General features: G+C 46.6%; 1 protein-coding gene across 1 annotated transcript in view; it reads left to right on the top strand.

Moving 5' to 3' along the window:
* The window catches only part of RYR2 (ryanodine receptor 2), a 3,458,987-nt gene that overhangs the window by 2,343,695 nt on the left and 1,093,748 nt on the right, over nucleotides 1–21,544 (top strand). Inside the window, exon 55 of the mRNA XM_085612346.1 lies at nucleotides 204–281. Within this exon, the coding sequence (XP_085468472.1) occupies nucleotides 204–281 (78 nt within the window). The remainder of the gene's footprint in view (nucleotides 1–203; nucleotides 282–21,544) is intronic.

The raw sequence follows: 21,544 nt of genomic DNA, 5'->3' as shown, positions 1-21,544 counted from the left end.
TTCTTGTGAGTACATATACTTCCAAAGAAGAGTAACAAATACAAATATCTTAATGGATACCGTGGTCCCATAATCTTTGCTGTTCTATTTACCTACTTTTCTTCCCTCGCTCCAATTTAATTGCTTTAGATATTTCATCCAGGGTCACCCTACCTTGACCCTATCTCTATCACTAATTTGTTTTTTGCTTTTTGTCCATTTAGGTTTCCATTGAAACTGCCCATGGTTACAGCCCTCGACCTATTGACTTGAGCAACGTCACTCTGTCTCGAGATCTGCATGTAAGTCCGATTCTTATTTGTTTCTATTTAATTACTAATTCTAGCAAATATTTCAGATTGTGCACATTAATAAATCCTGTTTCAAGGAGATAGAATTTAGTTGGAAATTACTGAAGCCGTAAAACATAAAAAATTTAGCTCCTTCTGAAAGATTATAGAGAAATGTATTGGTAGCACTTGCAAGTCTAAAATTAGTAACATCTCCAGTACTAAATGGTGCAACTACATTTTTTCTTTGTATGCTCCACACAATTTGGAGAAGAATTTGGCTGGTAGCTGCTTGCCTATTTTCAGACCTGCCGATATACAAAAATACTGCTCTCCCCTGTCCATCTAGGACACAAGTGAAAGATATTCTTCTTAGTGCCAGGAATGCGGGGGCTAGATGTCATAACCATCTGCCTATTACTATTGTACAGTTAAAGGCCGATTTATGGGCTGACTATTTGATAGCATTGTTTAGATACTGCTTCATTACTAGGGAGGAACAGATTCCTGGAGCTGTAGTAGTATACCTAAAAAGGTCCTATTAATGCCCAGAGTAACTATAGGCAAATCATGTTGCTAGATGCCTGTAAAAAATGTGTTGCAAAGTGTGTACTATTCCAGCTGAAGGCTCGGGCTGATGAAAAGAAAATCTAGACCCTAGCTCATGTGGGTTTCGACCTAACTGCTCCACTTTAGATAAAAAAAGTATGCCCAGTAATAGAAATACCAGCATTTGTAAAGCACACAGCTAGCTCCGGAGAGGTGTCCCGGCGCTGGGGGCAGTCGGTAAGATTAAGCGAACTATTGCCCAGAGTCACAAGGTGCTGGGCTAACCTGCCACCGGCGATCAAACAGTGATCCCCCGTGTTCCAGAGTGAGCCGCCCTGGCCACTGCACCACACTTCTTCCCTACAGAAGCCTGTATATGTGGCCTGTATTGACTTTTCCACCATCTTTGACCACATGAACACGCATACCTTGTGTAGGAAGCTTAGTGCCCTGGTACTGCAGAGGGTTTACTAAAATTGATCATAGCCATGCACACTTCCGAATAGTGTCATGTAATGCTCGATGGTAATCGCAGCCTTATGCCAAAAAGGGTCTAAAACAAGGGTGCTTACTTTTCTATATGCATTGCCGATTTGACGGAGTTGGTGAGCCGTGTTGGTGTTGTTGTCCCAAGGGTAGGATCCTACCCTATGGGGACACTACTCTATTCAAATAATATTGTCTTGCTGGATTTGAAACCAAAAGGGCTGCAGAAACATCTCAAATTTTTATCAAGATAAATGAGACCCATTATTTGAAAGTCAACATAAATAAAAATAAATTTATGAAGTTTCACATCGGGCTGTCAGCCAACTGCGAAATATATTTGGCATTTGGGCAGTGTACCTCTGGAAATTGTAAACTCTTATCCCTATTTTTGGAAAATCTTTTTTACAAATGTAACAGACAGAGAACATATTGCACATTTGATGAATAAGGCACTGATTCATTTTAATGCACTTAAATCAGTTAATCGTGCAACAAGGCAAAGGCATTTTAGCCATTTATTTAACTGTATGTAAGATGAAATTCCCTCTGACATTTTTATATGGTATAGAAATTATGAAAGTAGATCATTGTCACTTTATTCATATAGTAGAGGGGAGGATCTTGCATTCTATTTGCAATTTAAATACAATGGCGCCGGTCGAGGCATTGCACATTGAAATGGAACTGGTAAGCACTTTTATAAGGGGATTGGCAGCTATAATGTGATGGGCTTATCGTCTTCTTCACTGGAACGAGAATACTGTTAGGAGGTTTATAGGCACAGAATGCTCTGACCCTATTAGGAGGGATTGGACATTGAAGACAAATCTTTTGCACAACCTCAATTTTAAGCTTAAAAGCTATCTGAACGCATTCATAAAAATTTGCTCTATGGAACATGACACCCAGTTCTATGGGCGGATAAAGAGACTGGACGAAATAATGCAGTCTTGTACAGTTTTGGTGCCGCAACCATTCTTAGTAGGAATCTAGAACACAGTGGCTGATTACGATGGCGGACGGACTTGAGTCCGTCTGTCATCGATGCCGGTACTGGGATCGCCCGCCTGTAACGCGGTGATCCCGCATCCCCGATGGCGATGCGACCACAACCGTGGCAGTTGCATCCTGCAAGTTTAACATAGCGGCGGGTGCTGCTGGCTGCAGCACCCGCCGCAATGCTAAAAAATCATGTTGTGTGTTTCCCTGCACTGTGTGGCAGGAACCATGCGGTGCCTTCCACCTGGCACAGGGAAATGTAGGGGGGCACCATAGGTACCGCCCATGCACAACCACCGCCCATGCACAACCACAGGCCCCAAAACGCAATCCCTGCCAGCCTTTCCATGGCGATTTCAGCTCCATGGAAAAGCTGGCACGGACCAGCATCGTAATTTGGCAGACGGTGCCTGCTAGGCACTGCCACCATTTTACAGATAGTTGGTGGGTTCGCCAGGCAATCGGAACAATTGCCTGTGGCGGACCCATGGCGGACGGACTTTGCATCTGCCAGCACACCATCGTAATATGGCAGGTGGAGAAGTGTTTCGAGATGGCAGTGGAACCGCCACGGCAGGCTGCCAGTAGCTGTTTCACCGCCATCGTAATCAGTGTCAGTCCGTGTATGCTACTGTTTAGACTGATTTGTCTTCCTTTAAAAAGTGATGCAGATGCTTGGCGGTGAATAAGATGGGAAGACAGGTTGTGTACTCTATGTAACAGTGATGTACAAATGTTAGATTAAGTTGTTATTTATCATGTTTTAAAATTCCCCAGATGTATCTTTTTGAAACCTCTTTTTATAAAATATGGTAATAATTCAGCTAGAGCAGCAACTCAGATGCTTTACTGACAAGTAAATGAATTGATGTGTTGCAGAATATTTAGTTTTTTTAATGTTTTTCAAAAATGTACTAAGCTTTGACTTGTGTATGTCAAATTACTAAATCTAAACAGAGAACCCAGTATCTACATAAACATTAATATCGCTCGTGTGTCAAAAAAAACAGTTTTTCTTGTAAAACCCTCACCCATCGGGGATACCCCTTGGTGGCATGCTTCATCATCATGTCCGTTCCAATCTGCTGCGGATCGGAGCGAGCTGCGACCGACGAACTACGTGGTAGCACTTTTGATCATGATATAATGATAAAGGAGATGTTTATATCTAGAAGGGGAGGGAGAGGAGAAAGTTAAAAATACCTGGCTAGTAGATATATCTATTTTATTCCTGCCTCTAGTCAGTATGATTGACAATTAGGGGTGATTAGGAGTGCAAGGTTGGTAATGCATCTGCGGTCCTATGGATCAACATGTATCGACCTATGGCTGTTCTTCAGGACCATTGGAACCTAGTTCCTTGGTACTACTCCTGTATGCTTAATCACATAAAACACGCTAGTTGCATGCTAGCCGTCACCTACCCAGCCGGACATCGGGCACAGTGCTTGTCCTCTCTCCGCAGGTTCTCCTTTCTTCCTTCACCTCCCGGTGAGCTCCTGTGGGTCTGCCAGTTGCTTGTTCACTGCATCGTTGACCATGGCCAGCCGATTGACTCTTCCTTTCTGGACCTTGGCTTTGCTGCGATTCACTGACTGCCTGCGGCGCCTCACTGGGACTGCTGCTGGGACATGTGGCCGCCCGCCTTCCTTTTGGGAACCCGAGACACGGTTGCCTCCCATCCCGCAGCTCAGCAGCAAAGAATTAGGCGAGAATGCGATGAGGAGATCTGGCTTTCACCTGCGGGCCGGTCCGTTGCTGTTGCTGCCTGGCATCCCACTGGCACCTAGTCCGGGGCTTCAACAGAGTTGTGTGGTTCATGTCTTCCCCCATCAGAGCAACCCCGAGAGTGCCGTGATGCGGGTGTCCTGATCTCCGAGTTGGTTTCCCTCGGCCGCATTAAAGCGCCCGCTTGACCCTCATGGCCGCCTTTCCCCTTACGAGGCTGCTGCCTGAGCCCCCTCATCTTCCCTGTTATCACCGGACTGCCGATGTGTCGTGGGTGTTCAACGGCCTTCTGACTTCCTTCACTATAAATATGGGAACTGCCCCCACTCAACCCTACTCGTGGGGTAGGTTTTTTCCTTTTTGGATTTTTTTATTTTTTAACCCGATTTGGGTTTACCCGCAATTGCCGCCATTTTTGTTTGCGAGGTACCTGGGGTCTTTGAAGCTGAAACCGACATCTTACGGTCTTGTCATTCCCCCGACCGACTCATGCATCAGATCAGTGCCTTGTTTCACCTTACCGACTATTGTCTGTGATCGGAACTGCCTTTTACCCCTCTCTCTCTTCAGCATCTACGCTCTCATATTCTCGTTTTTCTATTCTTTGTAACGTCCTAGTTACTGATGTAAATTGTTTCTGATGTAACCTTGTAACAATATGTAACTCTCCTGTAAAGCGCTCTGATACCTCCGGGTCTAGCCAGCGCTATATAAAACTCATAAAATAAATAAATAAATAAATAAAATTTAAATAAATAAAAAATAAATGCTATACCACTTAGTGAAAATACATACATATACCACCTATTTGGTGTTCTTTGTTTTGTGCAGAGATATACGAAAGAGAGAGAAAAATTAAGTATGTATCAGCTCTACATACTTCACTGCACCCGTGTGTGTGCAAACGTGTTCAGTGGACTAAAGTAATAGGTTAGCACTTCTAGGTGGTATTGGAAAGTGAAAGCTATAGCAAACAGTGTTCAATAAACCATGCTCTACAAACTGGTAACATTTCGAAACTGTGGTACTATAAAATGTATAAGAAATAAACATTCTGCCAGTCACATACGTATATGATACCTTAATAGTGCATCATGGTTCCACCATGGGGAGGGTGGTCTGTTATCACACTCTGTGAGGGGGGGGTAAAGAAAAACACACGCAGCTCACAATAGGGCTGATTTTGGGTTGCATACCTTGTTCAATGTATCCTGTAAAATTTGAAGAGATCGGTGTGGTACAGAAAAAATTATGAGATGTGTCTCATTATGTTAGACTCATGTTGGTTTTGTAAATTAGTCTATGTGCATTTTTTGGGGGGTGACCAGAGGTGGGTGTGATCCGAATCCCCAAAATGATATATCTAAAGAGATCAACTGTGTCTCGTATTTAAGTCTGATGCCAGGTTGGTTGTGTGCCTTAAACTGGAGCCACCATATCTAATTTTGGTAATCTGATTCCAGTTTTATTAAAATCGGTCAATCCATTGAGCTGTGTGGATCACTGATACAACATAGACTCTCATAACATCGAACTACAGAATTATCGACTCAACAATATCGTAAACAAACATGTCGACACACAATACACAAAATAGAAATAACACTAATATCGAAAATAATATTGTTTAAAGAAATCTCGATGACAAAAATATCGACAACAAAAATATAGCACACTGAAATATCCAGAACATTAAAATAAAATGAAAACGCATCATAAAGATCGATACAAACAATATCGACAACACAAACATCAATAAAATACATTTTAACTATATCGCGATTTTTTTTTTTTTACATTAAAAAATACTATTTACGATAATAAAATAAAATAACACAACAATTAATATAAATAAACAATACAATACATAATAAATTAACCACATTGATTTAAACAAATAAATTAAATATACAAAATAAATGAATAAACAAATACTATTATATAAAAGATAAATTAAAAGTAATGAACATATAGCAATCCGTTGCAGGTTCCGGTTAGTACAGCTTAAGATCATGCACCGAGTATACTTTCCCCTTACCCATCTGTAGGCCTGGGGGAAGAATCAGTCCTCCCTTTGTGCACGGGGATGTGGGGGGAGGGCTCTTTCTACCTCATCTTATGGGAATGCCCGGGGATAGTTCCCTTCTGGACTAAGGTAGTCGACTCGATGACGGCAGTGGTGGGTTCACCGGTCCCGCTAGAACCCAGGTGGTTACTATTAAGGATTAGTAACAACTCCAACTGGACTAGACACAAGGAGATCTGGCTGGCACTGGCGGCAGGTGTGGCAAAAAGGAATATTACAAGGGACTGGGGTTCGTGGACTCCGCCTCAATGGAACCAGTGGGTGCGCGACTTAGATTGGTGCCAAAGGGCCGAGGAAACTATCTATAAAAGCAGGGGCTGCACCAAGAAATGGCGGAAAATTTTGGGGCCATGGCTGAAGTACAGGGAGACGAGGGGAGGATTGGGACTGTAATACCAACTGTCATTTGCCTCACTTGTGCCATCGAAGGTCCTTTATTGTACTGTAGATTGCGATTATACTGCATGCACTGTGCTCAATGTCATGCATCGTATGATGATATGAGCAATGTTAATAAAAAGTTATATAAAAAAAAAGTAATGAACATAAACAAATATAATTACATATAAAAAAGAAAAAATTTAAAACATTTATCTACATATAAAATTAAATAACAACAATAAACAAAATAAAAGCAAACAATAAATAAACATAATAAACATTAAATAAATTACAAGATAACAGCTAAAAAATTCAAAAAAGCTATCTCAACCAATAAATTTGAAACACACAAACACAAACCAATAGAAAACTCTAACTAATTAAACAAACACTATAAAAACAATCAGAAATTTAACATAAAATTTACCATATAACAGATGACCATGGAGGAAGAATGAATGTTTGAGAGAGAGAAGGCAAAACGAAAAACAACTACACGAAAAACTATTCCAAACATCCCGCAATAAAGGTAAGCACAAAACTTGATAACTAAATAAATTAAAATAACTTGTAAAATATTATAATATAATTGTCCTTTATATATAACAGATTTAACATCACTAAAATTACATCTAGAAATTTCAGCACAAAGAATTAAATACACAACGATAACATACTATAACACAAAGTAAGTATATGACTTCATCAACAACTAACGTAACAATATTTATGACATCAACATTTAGAAAATCGATATTTTTGCACTACATTAAATTTGATATTTTTAATGACGAGAAAACTTACCTCAATATTTTCCACTATCGATATTCTTGAGTCGATATTTCTGCAATTCGATATTTCTACGTCAATATTCAATCTCTGCACCGTGCTGTGTCTCGTTTCCTCAGAAAACACTCACAGCATCAAGGCAAACCCTCTCCATAACACCTATTGTGGACTTTGCCCCGGGGAACCACATCTTACCAGTGAGAGTATGACCAAGTGTTATGAAGCAAGCGCAGACTTGCGGACGCTATGTCCTCGCTTACTTGCGTACATAAAACAACTAGGCCACTCCAAGTGGAGTATTGGTTGACATCGACACAAGGTCGGGTCCGTTGTAGTAAAACCAAAACCTGTAATTTTGTATTTACAAGAGAAATGAGAAAAGGGAGAGTTTGAAGCAGTGATTCCAGATCAGGAAAACAAAATATCGCGGATTTGGAAAGAAAAAATTGTGTGGTGGTGTGACTATGCTAGAGTTCAGCTGATCATGCCAAAACTCGTTGGATTGTATCAAATGAAACTACCCCACGGGATATTGTCATTGAGGCCCCTTCTGCATGTCTTGAGCTTAAACACCCAATGTTGTTCTCTTTCCAAGAGTTTTTTTCTCTGAATTTTCTAGCGTCCTCTATTTGTTCCAAAATCACCCACCGGTAATCTTGTACTGTATGTTTCAATTCTATGTAGTGTCAAGACATCTTTGTTGTTGAGCTTCCGCAACGCAAATTGCTACGGTGTTCACAGATGCTTGTTTTGATCTTCCTTGTGGTCATGTCTACTTAATGTAGGTTGCATTGGCAAGTTATTAGGTAAACCACATTTTAGGTTTTGCAATTTGTTAGGTTTCTGTGTTGCCAAGTCATGTTATTAAAAACAACTGTTTTCGTTGCTTTTGTTAGGTGGCAAACACTGCAACTCCCACAGGGGTAGTGGCCTATGGTTGGTGTCATAAGGTTTTGTATAGTCATACTTGAGACTGTGTGTGGGGGTGTGTGCACAAGCATATCCTCAGACTCCTCCCTCGCTTGTGCAAGAACATTGGGTGTGGTATGGTTAAAGAACTGCTATTCAGTATGCTCCAATGTTTTTGAATGATTTTGGTGACCAAATTCGATACAATGTTGAAGGTGGTGATGCAGATAGGTCTTGGATCTTTGTTGGGATGTTGTTGTAGCCGGGGTTCCAAAAATGCAGCCCTTTTGTTGTTATGCACACGGTTTTCAGCTTGCAACACAATTCTTTGTGGGTACTTCTGGTCCTCTAGTTTTATTGCCAGCTGGTTGACTTGTTTCTTGAAATCCTTGAGTTCTTCTGAGCAATTCCTTCTTATCCCTTGGAATTGTCAAAAAGTTAGATTTTCCCTTAGATGTCTCGGGTGGAAACTGTCATATAATAGAAGACATTTTTGCAGTTGGTTTTTCTTGGATGTTGTTAGTTTTGAGTATGCCTTCGGTGGCCACTATATTCAGGTCCAGAAATACTAGTTCCTTTCGGCTCATTGTGTTGGTAAATTTTAAAAATGAATTCTGTTTATTTAGCCCAATTAGTAAGTTGTTAGCTGTTGTTTCATTTCATTCCCAAATTACTAGGACATTATTAATATATTGTTTCCATAACGTGATATATTGGAGGAAGGGGTTTGTCTCATGGAGGATTTTGTGTGATTCCAAATGATGTACATATAGACATGCCATACTGTGGGCAAATGTTCTCCCCATGCTTGTCCTGTGTTGTTGTTGGAAGAGTTTGTCTTCAAACTTAAAAATGTTGTGTGTGAGGGCCCACTTTTAACATTCCATTACAAAGTCCCTTGGTGTTTGGAATACCCACTCTTCTTCATAGAGGAAAAAAACTGTTGTGTCAGTGTGAAACCGGTGAATACAAAGTCTAACTTGTATTGGCAAGGACATAAAAAAACAGGAATTGGTAAAATGGCATGAAATCACCTTTGGATATGTGCACATTAGATAGGCTCTAACAAAAGGTAAAAAACTTACTGAAATTGAACCGAGGTTAGTGTAAGGAGAAACGGAATAATGAAGACAGTGCTCACTAATCTTCAAGAGGGATTACTCAATTATTCCCTCAAAACATCAATTCAGTTAAGATTAATGTTGAAGATAGGTGGGCTCACCAGTGTGACTGATTATGCAGGGGTGCACCTACAAAAGGATGAATAAAAATGGTTGCTCTCAATGGGCATGGAATGCTCATTTGTGAGCAATGACAGTAGAGCGACCGTGGCAGTACTTCATTTCTAAAATAATAAGGGCTGGGGCCTTGACCAGGAGGCCACTGAGCTTGCACCACCCATCATCCCTGTCATCACTGCAGAGGCAACTACTACCCATCTCTCTTGTAAGTGCCACAAATCAGATAATTCCAGGTCCCTAAAGATAAAGGAATGACTTGGGAGGCAGATGTTAGTAATTTAATGTATATTGTATTCATAAACAACAGTTGTTCTGCTCATCTATAAAATATATGAGCAGTGCCATCATGTGGCAAACTGTCATAAGTGCAGTCTTGACATTGAAGTGCCGGTGCCGGGCACCGGAAACCAATTAAGTGCTGGTGCCAAGCACCGGAAACCACCTGCTCAAATTAAGCACTGTGCAGTGGCAATCATCACTGTCCATCCAGTAACCATGATACTGGCATGTACTAACAGATGGCTGCTGAAAATGGTAGCTGCATCTAATGCAGTAAAAAGGTATGGAAGTCTTATGTGTGAGCAATGACCGTGGTGAAGAAATTGAAAATAAGAGACACAGATTTGGGCAATTGGAATGCTAAGGACAGTAAAAACGATCAACTATTCTAAGCCTCAGTTGCATGCAGTATTGTTTTTGTGCAGGAAGGTGCCCGTGCTGCACGTAGAACAATCCTGAGAGGCTTTTTCCTCTTTATATGGATGGATGGAGTGAGCGAACAATACGTTTCCCTTATCAGGGGGATTATTGCTTGATCGTATTGACATGAATAGACGTTTATATGGGAGTGACTGAATAATATTCAACACAGGCTACTACCTAATCTGATTTGGTGGAACGAGTGGAAGGTGATGTTTAGAATTTTGAATAAGGAATAGGAACTATTGAACAAGTGTAGAATCAACACTATCTGGATGACGAGCACACATCATCACGTGACACACACGTTACATACCGCCATCTTGAAATTGTTGTCAATATCCATGGCAACACACCACGGAGCCTGAAGACTTCGAGATCGGATCGCAAACAAATACAAGATCCGTCATACTTTTAATTCAGCGTTTGTCAGGTATCTGTTTTTCTTTTTTTGCCTGCTAACAGTTTTTTTATTAATATACCCAGCGCTCTAGCAAATCATTTTATGCCGCAATTACAATTGCTTTGACTCTTTCATCTCTATTGGCTGCTTCATCATACTCCAGCTCAAGCCATTAACTCCTGCTACTTTTTGTAGACTCTGAGTTTGGATATGTGATGCGCTCTGCCCATTTACTTCTTTTAAGACATTTTGGGCCACATTTGCTGTTTAAAGCCTCTGCACTCAGCTAATTGTACCTCTTGTGGATTGAACTCCTGTGATAATTACTGCCGTTACATTTGTCTTCTTAAACTAAAAGATACTGTGACTTTGGTGAACCGCCTGATGTATTCGAAATGTCCATAAAAATGTTAGAAATGTATTTTGGTCCACGCATCAATGTTGTCTTAGAGAGACACAAGTTCTTCATGAGGATACAAGAACCTAATGAAAAGGTTGGGAACTATATAGCTTCGCTAAAGGCACCTGTGAATTTGGAGAACTTACAGGCTCGTTGATACGTGATCAGCTGGTCAGGTGCACTAACAGTCCTAGAGTGCAGGAGAAGCTTTTGTCCAGAAACCCTTCCCTCAAGGAAGCTATAGCCATTGTAGAGGGGATGGAAAGTACCTCTGGCTGGGTCAAGGAGATGAAAACCCACAAGGCAACAACTGATGATACTCCAACTCCCAGTAGCATTCATGAGTTAAATCAAAAGGAGGCACTCCAAGGCTCCAGTGACAATGTCTCCAATGCTGGACGTGCAACTAGGGTCAGACCTTCCACTGACTTTTCTAGGGTGAAATGCTATAGGTGTTGGAGAACTAACCACTCCTCTAACTACCCGAACTGTTATGCCAGGAATACAACCTGCCACAAGTGTGGAATAAAGGGTCATATGCAAGAGTATGCAAGTCTGGTGGCAGGGTACGCACAGTAGAAAGCTTTGAGACCTCTATTGAGACTTCAAAAACTATTATACTGAGCGTGAGAGGTGATGGCATGGTAGATGCAGATCTCATTAGTATGCCCAAATGTGAAGTGATGAATGGAGACAAGTTATTTGTGGTACTAGCAGATTCTGGCTCTCCTTTTACCATGTTAGGCAATGAACTTTGGGACAAAACATTTCCTGACTCACAACTTTTTACCCCTGACTTTAACCCGATCAGCTAAGGTGGTTCACATATTGATGTAATTGGGTATGCCATCATAAAAATTCATTTCAAATGAAGGAAAACTATTAGGCAGATTTACGTTGCTAAATGAGGTGATAACCTCCTTGGTTGGAGACATCAAAGAGACTTGGGAATAATTCTTACCCGAATGCTCGTTATCCCTCCGAACAAGTCATGTTAGTTGATCACTCTGCGATCTCCAATAAGTTCTTTGAGGAGTTTCCCCAAGATTTTTCTGACAACCTTGGTTTGTTAAAGGACTTGGAGCATTGTCTAGTCCTTAAGCACATTGCCACACCTGTGGTACACAAAGTTAGGAAAGTTCCCAACATGATGCTAGAACCTCTGAGGAATGAACTTAAAAGACTGGTAAGCTTGAATATAATTGAGGAAATCGAATCCTCTGAATTGTTGTCCCCAGTGGTTTTGGCCCCCAGGATGGAGGGAAAAATATCAGAATGTGTGTTAACTTGAGGAGTTTAAACAAATGGACATGGGTGGACTGCCAACCCCTTCCTAATATCGCTGAGTCAATTAACATACTTGATGGTGCCAAGATTTTCAGTGTGTTAGATTTGTCTTCAGCATACCACCAGGTACCCCTCCATCCAGATTCAAAACATCTAACATCTTTTGTGACACCACTGGGACCATTCCGTTTAATCAGAATGCCGTATGGATTAGCCTCGGCGGCTGCCTGTTTTCAGCGTGTTATGAAAATTATCCTGGGAGACATGTCTAATGTCTTATTCTTCCAATCAGAGCCCTTCTGATAAAAGGTATACAGTTTGCCTGGTTGCAAGAGTGTGATGCGGCTATCTGTAAGAAACACGTTAGTTATATTCCTCACCTTAGAATATCCCCAGGCGTCAGGCTGGATCCGGAAAGATTTTTGAAGCAATACCTCTTGCGCGTCGCTAAGCGTCGTCTGCTGCTCCGCGTCCGTCGTCGGCGTCGTGCGCCGGAATGACGTCGTCGCTGACGTCAGTTCTTCTTTTTTCCGCGACAGTAAGCGCCGATCCGGGAAGAGCTTACCCCTAGTCATTTTTTGACTAACTTTTTCGACTCTTTTTGGTCTATCGACTCGACTCTGGTGCCGGTAGGATGCCTGGTTTCAAAGCCTGTGATGCCTGTCATCGCCTGATGTCGGTGACGGATCACCATCGCCGGTGCCTTTATTGCCTGGGGGCCGACCATGACGTGGAGTTGTGCCTCGATTGTCAGGCCTTGACATCGAAAGCTAGGCGGTCCCGTAAGCTTCTCGAGCTTCGGCACTCGGCTCCGCTCCGCTCTCGGTCCCGGTCCAGGAGGAGGTCCAAGGACCGATCGCGGAGCCGCAGCTATCATCATCGCTCGTCGGGGTCTTTGGGTAAGTCGAAGCACTCCAAGAAGTCCAAGAGACGACATCGCTCTTCGGACTCCCCTCGCCGGTCGCGCGACTCGGCCGAGGGTCAGGGTGGTCCCACCCACGCAGCTCCGTCGGAGCCGCAGGAGCTGCATCCGTCCCCATACCCGCCTGTCCCTGGGACTGACACGACTCCGGCGGAAGTCAGTGCCTTCCTCTCGGCTATGAGGGGCCTGGCTCTGCCGTCGATGCCTGTAGGCGTGCCTTCAGGCCCCGCAGGTTCGACTGGGCGACCTCGCGTGCCGGCGGCTCCGGCCCCGGCGCCGTCGACGGCTCCGGCCCCGACACCGCAGGTCCCCGAGGGATCCAGGCCTGGATCTCGGTCGGCGCCGGTCGACCTCACGACGCCTCCTCCGCCGGCGCCGACACCGGTTCCACCTCCGACGCCCTCCCCGGACGACGTCATTCCCCAGTTTAGCCCCGGTCCGGGCACGACGCCGGCGCGGCACCGATTGGTGAACGCTTCATCTACTGCCCGGCTCCGATCGTTCCTCCTGTTTATCGGGAATTGGATGAGGAGGGCGACTGGGAGGGGTCTGATGACCCTATGGCCGCTCAGCCCCAACTTTCTCAGGACTGGGCAGAGGAATTGGGGGATGCCAGCGGTCTGGATACCTCCCCGGACGCTGGTTTCATCTCTCCTCCGACCGGTGCAGCCTTCTCAGTGGTGCTGCGCAAGGCGGCCGAAGCCCTAGGGTTCAAGTTGCCTGCTGTGGCCATGAGGACTAACGTCCTCACAGAGGTCCTTCAACCGTCAGCAAGCTCCACTGAGCCTCTGCTGCAGTTTAATGAGGCCCTCATTGACGTTCTGCAGGGCACTTGGTCCAAGCCCTCCACAGTCCCTCCTGTGGACCGGAACGTTGCCCAGCGCCACCGCCCTGCTCCGGGCGACCCCAGTTTCCTCTCCCAACACCCCACCCCGAGAGTCTGGTTATCCAGGCCTCAACCTCCCAATTCTCCTTCCCGTCCGCTCCTCCAGATCGGGAATCCAAGAGGTTGGAACAGTTTGGCAAGAAACTGTTCTCGTCCCTGAGTTTGGGACTGTGGTCTTTAAATACCGCTTGCCTTTTGGACCGTTATTCCCACTCTCTGTGGGATACGGTGGAGGACGTGCTGCCTTTGTGCCCGGTGGAGGCCCGGACACGACTCACTCAAGCACTTGCTGACAGTCGAGATGCAGCACGGCATGCCATATGGTGTGGACTTGACACCACGGACTCGCTGGGTCGGGCGATTTCCACCACTGTGGCGCTTTGGCATCACGCCTGGCTGAGGTCCACGTCATTCTCGGGGGATGTCCAGAGTTCCCTCATGGACATGCCCTTTGATGGCACTCGCCTTTTTGGTGAGAAGGCGGACAGTGCGCTGGCTCGGTTCAAGGACTCCCGGGCCACGGCCAAGTCCTTGGGTCTTTCGGCCCGCGGCCTCAAACTTCCGCCTTTCGTCCCTTTCATGGCCAAGGAAGGGGTGCCTCCTCACGTCCGTCCAGCCACCGGCCGCAGAACCAACCTGCACGCGGACGTGGATTCCGCTGAGGCGGTACTGGAGGTCAACGTGCCGGTCAGTCCACATCCACCCCAGCAGCATCCGCCTCAAAGCCCTCCTAGTCTGAACTTTCAGGCCCATTAAACGCCAGTGGGCGGCAGAGTTCGCCATCACCTACTCCACTGGCGCTCCATCACATTAGACAGGTGGGTGCTGCAAATCGTCCGAAGGGGCTACTCCCTCCCCTTCGAGACGTCCCCTCCAGCCATGCCACCGCTGAACCACCGTATGTCGGGGGATCATTTGCATCTTCTACGAGAGGAAGTTTCGGCCCTCTTGGCCAAAGAGGCCGTCCAGCGCGTTCCTGGTCCAGAAGTAGGTCGTGGTTGTTATTCCCACTACTTTCTGGTTCCCAATAAGGGCAAAGGGGCCTACGCCTGATCTTGGACCTCAGGAGCGTCAACGCCTTCCTCCGGATGGACCGTTTCAAGATGCTCACTTTAGCTCAGGTTCTGGCTGCCCTAGACCCTGGAGACTGGATGGTAGCGTTGGACTTGCAGGGCGCTTATTTCCACATCCCCGTCCTGCCGGCCCACCGGCGTTACCTGCGGTTCACGGTGGGTCAGGAGCACTTTCAGTTCACCGTGCTCCCCTTCGGCCTCACCAGTGCCCCTCGGGTGTTCACGAAAGTGATGGCGGTGGTCGCAGCTCATCTGCACAGATCAGGAGTTCCAGTCTTCCCCTATCTCGACGACTGGCTGTTGAAGGCGGGCTCGCCCCAGCAAGTCGTCTCCCACCTCCAGACTACGGCCAACCTCCTGTACTCGCTGGGATTCTCCATCAATGTGCCGAAGTCGCACCTGAGTCCCTCCCAGAAGCTCCTTTTCATTGGAGCGGTTCTCGATTTGGCGCAGTTCCGGGTCTATCCGCCGGAACAGCGGGTCCGGGACATTCAGGCCCTGATTCCCATCTTCCGGCCTCTGTCCTGGGTTTCAGTCAGGTTGGTGCTGCGGCTTCTGGGGCTGATGGCCGCCTGCATCCTGTTGGTACCTCACGCCCGGTGGCGGATGCGGGCTCTGCAGTGGGATTTAAAGTTTCAGTGGGCACAGCATCGAGGCAACGTGTCCGACCATGTACTGATCTCGGAGGGCACTGCGAACCAGCTGCAGTGGTGGCTCACGAATCGCGATTGGGTCAGCGGCAGATCCATCTCCCTACCCCAACCGGAGCATGTTGTAGTGACGGATGCGTCCCTCCTGGGATGGGGGGGCCATATGGGAGAGGCAGAGATCAGAGGACTCTGGTCTCCGGCAGAGACTCAGCTCCATATCAACCTATTGGAGCTGAGGGCGATCCGACTTGCACTGAAAGCATTCCTTCCCTCTGTCCGGGGAAGTGTCGTGCAGGTGTTCACGGACAACACCACCGCCATGTGGTATTGCAACAAACAGGGCGGGGTGGGGTCGTGGACCCTTTGTCAGGAGGCTCTGCGCCTCTGGACATGGCTGGAACATCAGGGCATCACCCTGGTGGTTCAACATCTGGCGGGCTCTCTGAACGCCAGAGCAGACGAACTCAGCCGCCGGTGCATGATGGATCACGAATGGCGTCTGAACTCGGACGTGGAGCAAGGTCTCTTTCTGCAGTGGGGAGAGCCTTGGTTAGATCTATTCGCCACCGAAGAGAACGCGCAATGTCAGCAGTTCTGCGCATTGGAATTTCCAAGGTGGCACTCGCTCGGAGACGCTTTTCGTCACGAGTGGAGTTGAGGTCTGTTGTATGCCTTTCCGCCTATACCACTTCTGCCCAGAGTGCTGAAGAAGATCAGACGCGACCGGGCCCAAATTATCTTAGTGGCTCCGGATTGGGCATGAAGGTACTGGTATCCCCAGCTACTCAGTATGTCCATCGATCCCCCGATACGACTGCCTCTTCAGGAGGACCTTCTGTCGCAGCAGCAGGGGACGGTCCTCCACCCGAACCTGTCTAGCCTCCACCTCCATGCGTGGAGATTGAGCGGCGGCAGTTCATGCCATTTGACTTGCCTCCTGAAGTCTGTGATGTCATTCTGGCAGCCAGGCGTCCCTCCACAAAGACGGTACCCGCCTGCCGGTGGAACAAATTTGTGGCATGGTGCACAGCAAAGGCTGTGGATCCCCTTTCTGCCCCTCTTTCTGAGGTTCTCCTCTTTCTTCAGCTTTCAGATTCTCCCTTCCCCTTCTATCCCTGATGTAGACTACCTCGTAGCCCGCTCGACTCTCCATCAGGCACCCCTTACTTTTGTCCTAATCTACCGTCCTCCTCAACCAACCCCTTCTTTTTTCCCAAGTATTCAGGCTCTCCTGGCTACCCTGGTGATTAACAACTCATCAGTACTAGTCTTAGGGGACCTAAACTTCTGGCCCAATGACCCTGCTGAGAGTCTTCAATCTAAAGAGTTTACTGATCTTATGATCAGTTTGAATTTTTCATCGCTCATTCAAAGTTCCACTCACATACATGGTCATATGTTGGATCAAATCTGGGCACTGAACATTCCATCTACATCCCCTACAATATCCCTGTGCCCTTGGTCAGATCATTCCATTATTACCTTTTCCCTCGCATTGACTCCGATGGCCAAACCCCAGCTCCCCAAAAACACCTGGGTTAGGAAATGGGGCAAAATCGACATGCCCTCTCTCTGTTCGACCTTGGCCAAAACTAGTCCCGATCTTGCAGGCCTTGCAGCTACTTCCCAACTGGCCGCTATCAACAACTGGCTGACCCTGGCGGGTGATGATTTCGCCCCCCTGAGGCGGCTTACAGTCAAGCGGGCCCATGCAGCCAATCGGTGGTTTACTCCAGACATAAAAGGAAAGAAATTAGCTGCAAGGAGAGCCGAGCAAGCTTGGAGAAGAACTTATAGTCCCGCGTTAAAGACACTCTATTTGTCTGTTTTACAAACCTATAAAAAGGGCATTCTTGAGGCCAAAACCGAGTTCTATACGAGCAGGATAATGGCAGCAGAGTCCCACTCGAAGGAAATTTTCTCTACGGTCCATGAACTGGCATCATCCAGCAGAGCTACGGCTACTATTCCCCCCTCCAAGTCCCTCTGTAACTCGCTCAACGAGTTCTTCATTGACAAAGTTGCCAAAATCAAACTTAACATCCCCCCGCCTTCCCCTACATTTGTCAATCCCTCCCCGCCCCCCACGGCCCCTAAATTAAATTTCATTCCGCTGTTAACTAATGACACATTTCCCCCGCTGCTTCATCGGGTTAAATCGGGCTCCCCCCTGGATTTTGCCCCAGCCCATATCCTCAGGGAAATTTATTTAGCTTGCCCTACCCCACCCTTGACTCTCCTTAATGATTCACTAAGGCAGGGAATTGTCCCCAGTTTACACAAATCAGCGGTTGTCATACCCATCATAAAAAAACCTGACGCCGATTCATCCTCCCCCTCCAACTACCGCCCCATCTCCCTTCTGCCTTACCTAGCAAAAGTTCTTGAAACCCACGTCACGACTACCTTAAGCACCCATGTAGAGGCTAACCATTGCCTCTCCCCTTGTCAAGCTGGCTTTCGCCCCCTGCACTCCACGGAGAAGGTGGTGATCTCGGTAATGGACGAGCTGCGTGAAGGTATTGACATCAACCTTCCGCAAGCCCTGATCCTCCTGGACCTGTCCGCCGCCTTTGACACGGTGGACCACTCCATCCTCCTTAACCGTGTCAGGGCGGCGGGCATAGAAGGCTTGGCCTTCTCATGGATTGAGTCCTTCCTAGCTGGGAGGGCTCAAGCGGTCCATTTGGCCAACTTCACCGCGGCCTCCCGTAAGGTGGAGTGCGGGGTTCCTCAGGGCTCATCACTTCCCCCTCTCTTATTTAACCTATACATTTACCCCCTCATTATTTCGTTACAACAGCTGGAGGTCACGGTGTTTAATTACGCCAATGACCTCCAGCTAATCTTCAACCTCTCCCATTCTTCCTCATCTGCTCTTAATGTCCAGACAGTCATGACATTCATTCAGGATTGGATGAACTGCAACCACCTCAAACTCAACCCGGACAAGACCGAGTTGGTCTTGACCGGAGGTGGTTGCAGTCCGTGGTCTCCCTCCTGCTGGCCTTTGTCACTCGGTGTCCCCCCACTTCCCGTACCTAAAGTCAAAACTCTTGGGATTCTCCTGAACTCACAACTCTCTGTTCACTCACAAGTTGGTTCAGTGGTTTCCTCTTGTTTTTTTTCCCTTAGGATAATTAGGAAAGTTTCCCGTTTTTTTCTTTCTCTGCTTTAAAGATTATTGTGTTGGCCATGGTACTATCACGCATTGACTATGGCAACATAATCTATAATGGGGCTCCTGCTTATGCGATTCACCGCTTACAGCTGATACAGAACCAGGCTGCCCGCTTGATTCATGGCCTACCTAGATACCATCAGGCCACTCCTCTGCTCAAAGCACTGCACTGGCTTCCGGTGAGAGAGCGCGCCCTTTTTAAACTTGGCTGCCTCACCTTCCAGGCTAAGTCGGGCACCGCCCCCGAGTTCATATGCTCAGTCATTAAGCCCTACCTCCCGGGCAGAGAACTTCGCTCCACCCATATGGCTCTCTTGGCCACTCCCCGCTTTAAGAAACAGAAGTCTGGTGGAGCGAGGTTCGCTGTTCTCGCTCCAGTATTCTGGAATTCCCTTCCTGCTGCTCTCCGCACATCGCTTTCTTATGTACAGTTTCGGAAGGATCTCAAAACCTTCCTATTTGTGCGAGCTTACACTGCCTAGCCTTTCGCTGCTGATGACCACTGCATCACATAAAGCGCCATGAAACCGCTTGGTAAAAGCGCGCTTAATAAATGCTTTTAAATTCAAATTCTTCTTTCTTTGGCCCAGCAGGGCGCTGCTCTGGGCACCTTGAAGGGTTATCTTGCTGCAATCTCTGCTTTCATAAGGCTTCCTGATCAGCCTTCTCTTTTCAAGTCCCCTGTTGTCTCCCGTTTTCTCACTGGCATTACTCATATGTTCCCTCCTGTTCCCTTCGTAATGCCTCAGTGGGACTTGAACCTTATCCTTACTTTTCTGATGTGCGCTCCCTTTGAGCCCCTTCACAACTGTCCACTTCGTCTACTGCCTTCCTGGTGGCTATCACCTCCGCTAGGCGGGTAAGTGAGCTCCAGGCTCTGTCAGCTAAGCCTCCCTTCCTTTCGGTTCATCCGGATAAGGTTGTCCTCCAGACCCGTCCTTCTTTCCTTCCTAAAGTTGTGACTCCCTTTCACATCAGGCAATCTGTCATGCTGCCCACCTTCTTACCGCATCCGCATCCTTCAAAAGATGAAGAGAGGCTCCACCGTCTGGACCCTAAACGTTCGCTGTCATTTTATTTGGCCCGCACAAACCAGTTCCGGGTGGACGATCAACTTTTTGTTGGATATGTAGGTGCGAAGAAGGGTAAAGCTGTGCACAAGCGGACTAACTCGCGATGGGTCGTGTTGTGTATTAAACTCTGCTATTCCTTGGCGAAAAAGGTCCCTCCTGTTGGGCTGCGAGCCCATTCCACCCGGGCCACAGCGGCGACAACTGCCCTGGGTCGGGGAGTCCCCTTGCAGGACATCTGTCAGGCGGCGACGTGGGCTTCACTGTACACGTTCGCCAAGCACTATTGCCTGGACAGCCAAGTCCGGAGAGATGGCCACTTTGGCCGTTCTGTTCTCCAGGACTTTCTGGTGTGATCTTGGTTCGCAGACCCACCTCCGGGGTTGGTATTGCTGGGGTATCTATTCTAAGGTGAGGAATCTAACTAACGTGTTTCTTTCAGATGAACAAGTTACTTACCTTCGGTAACGATGTATCTGTAAGAAACATTAGTTAGTTAGATTCCTCACTGACCCACCCAGCCTCCCCGTTCTGCGAACCGACATCTAGGGTTAAGGTTCTCCCTTTCAGGGCCCTAGATTTTTTGGCACCAGTGTCGGTCTCTTGCATGGCTCAGCGTCCCTGGCGCGGAAAGCTATTTATAAGAACTGAGGTCAGCGCGGTGCCGCAGACGACGCCTAGCGACGCGCAAGTGGTATTGCTACAAAAATCTTTCCGGATCCAGCCTGACGCATGGGGATATTCTACGGTGAGGAATCTAACTAACTAATGTTTCTTACAGATACATCGTTACCGAAGGTAAGTAACTTGTTCTTTAATTCTATCAAACAAGCAATAGGCAGAATGCCCAGTCTTGGCCACTTTGATACCAAGAAAAAACCTGTTCTAACAACTGATGCCAGCCTATGTGGCCTTGGAGCTGTCCTTTCCCAGGTAGATGGGAACGAGGAGAAGGTTGTTGCATTCGCCTCTAGAGCACTAAAGAAACCCAAACAGCAATATTCATGCATCAAAAGGGGAGCTTTTGGGCATAGCATGGGCAATAAAGCATTTTACATTTTACTATGGGGCATACCTCTCCTGGTGAGGTCCGATCATCACCCCTTAGTTCAGGCGTTCTCATGTGTGGAGAGTGAAAGACTAACACCCAGACTTAAGCGTTAGAGCGAGGGGTTGGAAGAATTTAATTTTCAGGTACAATACCTTCCTGGCTCTGCCAACAAAGCAGCGAATTGCTTATTGAGACTGTCCATTGAATGTTGCAAATACACTTCTGACAGTGAAATTGTTGGGATTTCTTGGGTCAAGGAGCCTGCCATCCAAGAGCTTGAATGGGAACAAGCCTTATCTGAGGATATGCTGCTTCCTATTGTTGTGGATTTTGTTATCAAAGGGTGGCCTGACTGCAAAAGACTTGACTTTGATTTACTCCCTTTCTGGTCCATCAGAAACGAACTTACCCTTTGTCAAGGTCAACTCATGCGTGGTGAGAGAGTTGTTCCCCCTAATGTCTTGAGATCCAAGCTTATAAAC

This window comes from Triturus cristatus, chromosome 6, assembly GCF_964204655.1.
Source record: "Triturus cristatus chromosome 6, aTriCri1.1, whole genome shotgun sequence".
NCBI lineage: Eukaryota > Metazoa > Chordata > Amphibia > Caudata > Salamandridae > Triturus > Triturus cristatus.
This window is presented reverse-complemented; position numbering and strand designations above follow the sequence as displayed.